We start from the raw sequence: 10,119 nt of genomic DNA, 5'->3' as shown, positions 1-10,119 counted from the left end.
CCCAGGCTGGGGCTGCGCCACCTTCGCAGCACATCCCCTGGGAGCAGGGCCCGGGCCTCAGCTCAGAGGGCACCGCCTACGGACGCTGCACAGGACGGCCACCAGCACACGAGCTTGGACTCAACAGCGATCCCACGGCTCACGACTGTGTGCCCCTCACACCTCGACATGCTCAGCCCTAAAACCTGCCTGCTCAGTGCCTGGCACGTGTCACTGACCATGCTCCATGGCTCCAGTTCCATGGATGCCCGCCACCCTTGGACCGGACAGGCTGAGAGCCTCCCCAGATGGGTGGTGTTGCAGGGGTAGAACCCACTTGCCCTAGGCCAATGCCGGGCCACCTGACTGCCAGCCAGCAGCTTCAGGGGAGCCCTCCGGGCAGGTCACAGGGCTCGCCCAGTGTTTTCTCCTTGGCAGGATTTGAGCGGAGCCCCCGGCCTGACATTCTCCCAGTTCCTCCATAAACCAGAAGTTTATGCTGCTTAGGGCCACTCCCCCTGTCCGAACTCATTGTGCACCCTGGAACAGGCAGCAGGACGCTGGCGTTCTCTGCATGAGTCCTCTCCTGCTCTGACCTCTGCTCCACAGGCGCATCCCCCGTGGCCCCATCCCAGCTCCCACACACCCCTGGCCATCAGACCAGCCCACAGCCACCAGACTCCAGCCGCCCTTGATGCATCCCCATCCACCTGGACGGTCCCTCCCTGACATGGCCTGTCTTGCTGCCTCTCCCTTTTAATGACCTTGATCTGTACCCCCGGGAGCTCCCCAGTCCACTCCTTCCCCAATGCTCAGGCTCACGCAGGCACTGGGACCAGCTCAGTGGCCAAGCTGGGTGCAGGTGGGAACTGGCTCCTGAGCCAGCCCCTCGTGATGTTTCGGGATTGATGAGGGTGGAGGCAGGGGAAGGACACAGCCAGAAACCGCATCATGATACAAATGATAAATTATATTTATACAGTAAATAAGTATCAACAGTCAATACGAGTTCGACACCAGCCACCTGCCCCTGGACTGAGAAGGGCTGGGCGACACCCCCACCATGGCACCTGGCAGGGGGCACTTGATAGCACACGTGCCACACTCGGCAGTGCCAGTGGCTTCATGATCAGTGCAGCGGGCAGTGGAAGAGCCCGGGGACGGGTCTGAGCAGGGCAGGAGTTGAGGCTGTCTGGGCCTCGGAGGCCTGCGTCACGTCATGACAGGCTCTGACTGATGAGGGGCTGGCCCCGTCACCCAGTAGTGTGGTCCTCCGCCCTCCCTGGGGGAGCATCTTGCCCCGAGCTCACCCTCCCCTGGGCCGCTGGGAGAGGAGAGCCAGACAGGCCTTCCTGATGACTGGAGCCCACAGTCCAGCCCAACTCTGTGGGCTGGAGGTGGCCCCCGAGAAGAGCAGCAGGGTGAGCCGGCCAGGCTGCGCTGTCAGCCTCCCATGCCCAGCACTGCAAGCAGAGGGACCTGGTGTTACTGCCCCTGGTGCCAGAGGCGAGACGTCTGCTGTGAAGATGGAGACTGACGTGCCCACCAGGCCAGCTACCAGACGTGGGACTCGGGGCCAATGTCCCTGCTCTGGGGAGTAGTGAGTCTCTTCTGATCTTTGTGACTTAATACTTTAATTGTGGTGGGTGGGACAAAGGAAGCCAGGGAGAGGGAGGTAAGATTAGTGCATGTTTGTTAATATCTTTTCTGTATAAGAGTGATTTTTTGTTCCTCTCCAAAGAAAGAGATGGTTATTTCTACATCGCAACGTGTCTGGAGGGCAGGTGAGTGTGTGGGAGCCAGGTCTGGGCCGCAGCCCGTCAGCCTAGGGCTGCCCCAGGAGCCACAGCAGAGCCCCACTGCCCCTCGACAAGCTGCCAGCACTGTCCCCACCTCTGCCCTGAGGGTGGAGTTAAGGGGGAGGTCACAGAGACAGGGTTCCATCCCATGTTTCTACTGTAAACTCAAGTCCTGTTAACTGCATGCCTTCAGTCACAGAAGTTAGCTGATAAAACCTGGTGAGTCACATTCATACGTTAGATTTTGTTTTTAACTTTCTTCATGTTGGTACATCAGTAAGAAAAATAGCCTCTCTCTCAGGATCTAGCCAAAAAGGCTGAAAGTCAGTTTGGTAACTTACCAAAAAAGGGAGTTAAAGGAAAAGGCAACTGGAGGCTACAATTTTTTGTTACTATTGTAGATTTTTCTTTTTTTTTTTAAATATCATCTTTTATGTGTAATCAAATTCCCATATTTTTCCTATAAAGAATTTGCTTTAGTTTTTCCATAAGGCATTTTTTTGTCTCTTCGTATTTAAATTTTTTTACAGAGTTAAAACCATAAATAAGAGAATTTAAACCACTAACATGACACTGCCAATATCTTAATTCAGCCAGACCTGGTAAATTCTATCAAAACTAGACAGTTAAATAAGAACCACGTTATAAAAATATTAGCCAAAAAAAGACTATTCGATAATTCTGCAAACTCAAATATGAAACTGTACTAAACAAAATCTGTGCAAACGCATACAAGCATGGAGCACGTGGCAGGGCTACGCTCAAGTTAGTTTAAAGCTTCTCTAGTGGATTTAATTCAAGAGTTGTTCCACGGTGGTGGCGTTCACTTTGAACTCATGCATGAGTCAAAGAAAAGTAAAACACGCACAACCGCGTCCCCAAAAGGTCAGTGTCTGAGGGCACCGGTACTCCATCCAGTCCATGCCTGGGCTGCCCAGGGTGTCCCCAGAGCTGGGGGTGGGGGCTGGGTCCCGGGCAAGGGTGTCCCAGAGACCCTGGGCTGAGGCTGGACTGGCACTGCACATGGCCACCGCCTTGGCCAAGCCCCCAAGAGCTGGCAGATCCCCACGGAGGCAGCACGGTGGCCAGGCTGGGTCAGGGGACCCGCATGCTGTGTGATGCCTCTGTCTGCCGCCACCACTCGCCCCTCAGACTGAGGCCCGGGACCAGAGAGACACCCTCTGCTCAGGAAGCCAGACGGGACACCATGACACCCATCCCCCTGCTCCCCGACCCCTTCCACAAGCAACAGTCCCTGCTCGGCGTCCTCGGCATGGATGCTCTGCACTGGTCCCGGCCTGGCACTAGAGGAGGAACGGGTTGGTTGTGCCAGTGGCCTGAGTTGCTGACGGGGGTACGCCCAGGCTGCCCACCATGTTCATGGCAGCAGGGCCCAGCGGCGGCAGGGAGGAGCTGCTGGCCCCCAGGGCTGGGTGGGAGGCCACGGAGGTCATGGAGGCCACAGGCTCCACGCCTGGGCTGGGCCCAAAGGATGCGCTGCCCCCTAGCACTGGGCTCCCCCGCAGCTGGTTCAGCGTCAGTGGCTGCGGCTGGTTCACCTGGAAGGGGTTGACGGGGGCCGAGGCCGTGGCGGCACCTGGGGAGAAAGTGGGAGGGGCAGTGGCTGTGGTCAGAGCAGCAGTGTCCCTGGGCCCCAGGGCTGGACTGCAACGCCAGAGAGGCCACCCAGGCAGCCCCACCTCCGGGCATGATGTCCAGAGGAGGAAACTCAGGCTGTGAGGAGCCAAGTGATGGGCCAGGCTCACAGGGCCCAGTGCCTATTCCAGGCTGGCACCCTGGGCACCATCAGCAGCAACCACAGGTGCGGGGAGAGAGCGGAGCCATGGGGGAGACGGGATGAGCAGTGCAGCCCGAGAGCAGTCCCCACATGCTGCACCCGGGGACCCTGACCTCATGAAATCTCTGAGAAGTCCACGGTCAACGAGAGACACAGATCCCTATCCCCTCAGGAGCTCACGGCTGGGGGTTCTGCACTTTTGCTAGAGGGTCTCAGAACTCAGCCCTGCCAAGTCCTCAGGCCAAATACCCTGAACATGACCCGTTCCTGTCCTTGGAGAGCCCAAGGAAAACTCAGGGAAGGGTGGGGGCTTCCTCAAGGAAGAGGGTTGCCTGGACTGGGGCCGAAGGGTAGGTCTGACCCTCCCACCCAGGGAGAAGCAAAACAGCCTGGCTGGTGGGACAGAGCATGTGGCGGGGATGGTTAGTGGCTCACACAGCTGAGGGTGTGAGCATACAGGGGCTCGGGACTGGGGAGGGACATGGGGCTGTGGCCACCGACTTGAGGGCTGGGGCCTGTCCTGCAGCCTTGTGGAGCCCCTGAGGGTGGAGGGCCCACCAGCAGGGAGGATGGGCTTGGGACGGAGGGTGGAGTTCTGGCCCCAGAAGAGGCAGAACCCAGAGCAGGGCCAAAGCTGAGGGTCCCTGGAGCACGGCTCGACAGAGGGCCTAGGTACACTCACCCGGAACAGGGGCAGCCAACCCTGGCTCCCCTGGCCCCCAGCACTGGCCCAAACTGGTGCTCGCTAGAGGGTCTCCCTGGCTGGGGGCACCAAGCCAGGGGCAGCTTCTGCTCGGTGGTCTCAACTGAGAGGAGGGGCTGTATGCCAGTCCCTCAGGAGGCCCCCGAGAGGCACCAGCACTGGCAGAGGGTGCGGGCGCTCCAGAGCATGCTCCCCACCTGCCTATGGCCTGTGGGAAAAGTCCACCCACGGTTGGAGGGGAGGTCAGTGCCCATAGGCCTGCCCCAGGGCCACTCTCAAGAAGGGTGGATGACTGGGGGAACCCAGGAAGCCACATACCTGGTGCCAGGAAGGGGTTGAGGGCCTGTGCTGGTGGGGCTGGCCTGGTTACCAGCGAGTCCAGGTTGACCAGGGCTGCATTGGGGCCCAGGAAGGACTCTGGGGTTTTCCGGGCACCACTGGGCTTGCTCGAGGCGACGGTTAGGGGCTGAGACTCAAAGGGATCAGGGCTGGAGGTTCCATTGTTCTGGGCCGGCGGAGAGGCTGCCTTGGCTGCAAGACAAGGACACACACGGACCGATGAGCTTGGAGGGCAGGGGCCCAGGACAGGCGCATCCCACCCTGCAGTGTCCAGAACCCAGATGTCCTCAGATGCTGCCTTGCTGAGGATGTGCAGGGCTGCCCCAGAGGATAGGACATTCATGGCAGAGCTTGCCCAACAGCCCCGACCTGCGCCGCCGGCAGGCACAAGGCAGGGCGCGCACCACCAGACCCGAGTCCAGGGACAAAAAGCACCATGAGGGAGAGACCAACTGAGAGAAGCAGGGACCAACAGCGGCACCGGCTCCACACACACGACGACAGCATTGTGGGTTGGTGGCTACGCGTGAATAAATTACATCTTTTGGATGTTTTCATTTTCTAGTTTCTACAACGAACATGAATCTCTCAACAGTAAGAAAGCAAGTGGTTTTTAAAAATTCAGCCAGTAGAGGGTGTGCTGAGACAGACCAGCAGGACATGGATGCTCTGCCAAGATGTGAGAAGGCAATGTGGATGCGGGTTCCTAGAAATGGTGGCATCCTTGCTTGTTGTTCCTGCAGCCCCACGTCCAGGAGCCCGGTCTCGAGAAATACCACAGAGACACACAACCTAAAGTCAACCTGAAACGTCCTCCCCTAAGCAAAAGATTCAGTAACATCGCTGAGATACTACAAAGCTGTTTCTAAAGGATTTTTTTATGCTGAGAGAAAATGTTTTCAATCTGTTTTTCCAAAAAGTCGTGGGGGCAGGACTGGACTCTCTCATGCCAGTGTGAGTTCAACGACAAAGGCCATACGTAAGAGCTCACGAAAGTACTGGAATGAAGCTCACTGGCCACGAGCACATGGAAGAATTGGAAACGATTCTCATTTTCTTCCGTAAGCTTTTCCAAATTTTCTGATACAGTGGAACTCCTCTGGAGTTGGGGTAAACACTTCGCAGGCCCAGGGAAGCATGTTCAGACTTCTCACTAGGCGCAGGGAGCAGGTATGGACAGTTAGGTTGTGCTTTGGCTGTGGAGGACACACAGAAGCTTGCTGCTTTCTTTGTGTGGCAAAACAAAGAGCCCAGGAAGCAGCAGTTCTAAGGCGCTTCCGGCCCCTCAAGCTGTGAGGCCTGGGGGTGGCTCGGGGTGCCAGGCTGCCCCTACCTTAGACCAGCCCAGCCCGGCTGCTGGGGGAGGCACAGGAGGCAGTGGGAAATGGGGAGGGGGAGCCAAGAGTAGAGAGAAAGGAGAAAAGTTACTCTGGCAGGAGGGGTGGCCCTGAGGATGCTCTGTCCCCAGCCCTGTGGGGTGTGTAAAGAGGGCATCCAGCCCCTCCCTCTGCCCTCTACCCCGACCCCTCCCAGCCTAGGGGCACACGGGGAGGAGTCAGGCTTCCTGCACAGTGGCTGATGGGCAGGGTGGGAGCTGCTTGTGTGTGTTTGTCTGTGCATATATCTCTGTGTGTGCACATGCACACGTGTATATGTGTGTCTCTGTGTGTACATGTTTGTATGTGGATATATGTATGTATGTGCATATATCTGTGTGTGCATGCGCACACACACTTGTATATGTGAGCTATCTGTGTATGTACGTGTCTGTGCGCGCACATGTACGCCTGGGTATGCACATGTATATGTGTCTGTGTGAGCATGTGTCTCTGTGTGTATGTGTGTGCATATATCTGTGTGTGCGTGCCTCTGTGTGTATATCTGTGTCAAAGATGCCTGCCCATACAGGGACCTGAGTGGTCTAGAAAAGGGCGCCTCTGCGGAGCTGGGAGGAAGGCAGATGGAGGTGGGGCAGGGGCCATGCAGGGCTGGAAGCCAGGGCAGTAGCCTCTGCAGGCAGCCCCAGGGCAGGAGGCCAAGGCGGCCCAGCGAGAGGACAGAAAGCTCAAGGGCATCCACTGCTGCCCCGAGTCACCCCAGCTCTGAGTCAGACAAGAGGAAAGTGCATGGAGTCGCTGGGCTCACGACTGTCATCCCTGCAGAGAGGGGGTTGGTCAAGGGCACAGGACCGCGCGGAAACCACCACCACCTCATGTACCTGCTTTTTTTGAAGTTCGGAGGTTGTCAAATTCAGAGAAGTCATCTTTAATTGTACCATTCAAGTTGCTGAAGAGATCGAAGGACCCTGGGGGAGAGAGTGGTGGTGACTGCAGGGGGCTTCCACTTTCCTGCCTTCCACTGCCCACGTGGGCTGGGGTGGGCCGGCATCTCTGCCGCTTGTGGGGAGAACCAGAGAGTCAATTGGAGGGGAGAGTGGTGAAGCACAGGCTTGGGTTACCAGGTGGGCAGGGCGGGGACCAGGAGAGGGACTCCCCATGCAGAGTGGGGTGCTCAGACCGAAGCAGAGGAGCCAGGAAGGGGGTCTCACCAGAGGAAGACACAGGCTTGGCAGCCGAGGCTGCAGCCCAGGGGTCAGCGGCTTTCCCAGCGCTGGGGGCTGGCTGCTGCGGGGCGGCCCAGGGGTCCGAGCCCTTGGGAGCAGAGTGTGTGCCGGCTCCAGTGGGTGCCCCCCAGGGGTCGACAGAGGCGGCTGGCTTGGCACCTGTGGAGAGGTAGGGTTGGCTCGAGGATGCCCGGTGAAAGGGCTGGGCAGCCCAAGTGAGAGGGGGAGGGCTAGCCCTGGGTGGTAGGAGCACCCGGGGGGAGAGGGCCACAGAGCCTGCTAGCAGACCGGTGTGGCTCGGAGAGCACAGGACACACACCTGGGTGCCAACACAGCAACTCAGCGGGTCTGGACAGGCTCTTCCCTGAAGGACAGACAGACTTCTACGCTCGGAGACTATCCGTGGGGAGGGGGCTGACTCCAAGAGCACCCACGCGCCAGCTGCCCCCCTCGGAGCATTGCAGGTGCCCGCACCCTGCCCCTGCGCCCCGTCCCAATGGTCAGCACCTCCCCTTGGCGAGCGGTGCGGGGCCCCTGAATCAGGTGCCCAGCAGACACACCACAAGGCTGTGTTCACATGTCTCATTTGGGAGGCTCAGCTGTGCTGCTTTCCTGCTGTGTGACATTCTTCGCTGAGACAGAGAAGGTGAGGCGGGTGTGCTTGTGTGGCCGCCGCTCCCCAGGAGCCCCTCACAACTCCCCCTGTCCCAGCCCCGAGGTGCCGACTCCATTCGCCTCCCAAGGGGCTGCTTTGTTCCATCATGCTCATCGGTGGGGTTCTTTCCACATCTGGCTGCTGATTCTCTTCCATGAGTTACAAACATTCTCCTCACTTGCGGCCTTTCCCTTCACCCTCCTTAAGGGGTCACTTGAAGAATGGAGAAGTTCTCAACTGGGATGGGGCAGGACCCCCGGGATTTTCCTCTGATCTGTGCTTTCTGGGACACGCAGGAGCTCCATCCCCACACGGGGCCTCAGTAATACTTTTTACTTTAGTTTTTATTTCCATAAGGGATTTATACAATTTTTGTAAAAGTTAGTCCTAGGGACTGGTATATTTTTAAAACTTCATTTTCTAATTATCTTTTTGTTATGCAGAGAAACAACTGAAGTTCACATAGTAATTTTTGTATCCAGCAATCTTACTAAACTCAGTTCTAATCACTGAAATTCATCCTATTTATTCTCACAGTAATTCTAATAATAACTCTCAATTCCAATAAACCCCTCCCTGGTAGCTACGCACACACTCCCATCTCTCATAAAGGATGGCGGCAGAGCTCTTCGAGCTCCTCCTCTTCCTGTCTTGCTGTGCTGGCCAGGACCACCCGTCCCAACACATGGCAGAGGCGCAGGCTGCGTCCAGGTCTTGCTCTTAAACATTTACCATTAAATGGCTCCATTGACCATGACGGGCTTTCTCCTTTCAGAAGCTGATGATCAGGTTACATAAGCTCTGCATTATTTTAAGTTTGCTAAGACTTTTGTAATGAACAGCTGGTGAATTTTGTCAACCTGTTTCTGCCTTTACAAACATGACTGCATGATTTTTCTCTTTGGGTTTATTAATATGGTACATTAATACATTTCCTGGGGATTCCCTGGTGGCTCAGTAGTAAGGAATCTGCCTGCCACTGCAGGAGATGCAAGCTCAATCCCTGGGTTGGGAAGATCCCCTGGAGAAGGAAATGACAACCCACTCCAGTATCCTTGCCTGGAAAATTCCATAAACAGAGGAGCCTGGCGGGCTACAGTCCATGGGGGTCGCAAAGAGTAGGACACAACTTAGCAACTGAACAACAACAGTACATTTCCTGACTTGGTCCTTGCAAATAAAGTTTTTCATAATGAACTGTATCATTTTTATGTTGTTCTCATTTTGATTTTGTAATTGCTTCTTTGCTGAGGGTTTCTGCATCTATATTCCTAAGTGAGCCTGGCCTGACATGTCTGTTCTCACACTGGGCATCTTCTTTTTGGTTCTGGTATTAAGGTTGTGCTAGCGCACAGGAGTCTGTGTGAAGGAGAAGTGCTTCCTGTGGGGTGTCAGACCTCCCAGCAAAGCTTGTGGAGTGACCTGGCGGTGAGGTGGAGGGGCATAGCTGACTCCATTAGTGACTCTAGGACTATCCTGTTCACAGGTGTCCTTCCACCAGTGTGGCTGAGTGTGACTTTACCCACTTTGTCTAAGTCCTCAGGTTTGACAGCACAGAGCTGGTAAACTCTTACTCTCTGCTGAGTCTCAGCAGGATCTCTCTTGAGGACGCTGGCTCCACTGCTGGATGAAGCTGGCCCAAACGTAGAGCCACCTGTCTGCACTGGGGCCGTGTATGACTGGTGTCCTGCCCATCAGACTGCCTCCTTGACGTACTTGGGGTGCAGTCCCGCCCTGCAGCCCCCATGCTACCACCTCACACAGCCCAGAGTAAAGTGCATGAGAACCAAGGAGCTGGCCCTGGGTCGGGCAAGGAGCAGCAGACAACGAAGTGGCAGTCCACAAACCACATGAGGCCTCAAACCACAAACGGCCACCCCAGCTGTATTCTGATGAGCTCTAAACATGCTCTTAATTTTTTAAATTCACTGTCAGCATTTAAAGGTTTGATTTGAAAATTTAAGGTTATGGACTTTCCTGGTGGTCCAGTGATTAAGAATCCGCCTGCGAATGCAAGGTACCTAGGTTTGATCCCTGCTCCGGGAAGATCCTGTATGTCATGGAGCAGCGAAGCCCGGAGCGCCACAACTACTGAGCCTGCGCTCCAGAGCCCACGAGCTCCAACTAGAGAGAGCCTGTGCGCAGCAATGAAGAGCCAGCACAGCTAAAAATAACCATTCTTTGTTAAAAAAAAAAAAGTCAAGGTTTCAATCTCTTACTGCTCAATGGTTATACAAAATATGATTTAATCTATAAAACGGAATATTACTCAGCCATAAAAAG

At 55.9% G+C, this 10,119-nt stretch overlaps 1 protein-coding gene across 9 annotated transcripts in view; it reads right to left on the bottom strand.

Moving 5' to 3' along the window:
* Positions 1 to 928: 928 nt before the first annotated feature.
* The window catches only part of EPN2 (epsin 2), a 51,996-nt gene continuing 42,805 nt past the window's right edge, over positions 929 to 10,119 (bottom strand). For all 9 annotated transcript variants that reach the window (XM_043472951.1, XM_043472961.1, XM_043472931.1 and 6 more), the window contains 4 exons: positions 7,167 to 7,340; positions 6,837 to 6,923; positions 4,598 to 4,810; positions 929 to 3,375 (listed from right to left, as the gene is read on the bottom strand). In XM_043472951.1, the coding sequence (XP_043328886.1) occupies positions 3,083 to 3,375; positions 4,598 to 4,810; positions 6,837 to 6,923; positions 7,167 to 7,340 (767 nt within the window). In that variant the 3' untranslated portion in view covers positions 929 to 3,082. The remainder of the gene's footprint in view (positions 3,376 to 4,597; positions 4,811 to 6,836; positions 6,924 to 7,166; positions 7,341 to 10,119) is intronic.

This window comes from Cervus canadensis, chromosome 1, assembly GCF_019320065.1.
Source record: "Cervus canadensis isolate Bull #8, Minnesota chromosome 1, ASM1932006v1, whole genome shotgun sequence".
Classification (NCBI taxonomy): domain Eukaryota; kingdom Metazoa; phylum Chordata; class Mammalia; order Artiodactyla; family Cervidae; genus Cervus; species Cervus canadensis.
Note: the sequence above shows the minus strand (reverse complement) of the source record. Positions and strands in the feature narration are given on the sequence as shown.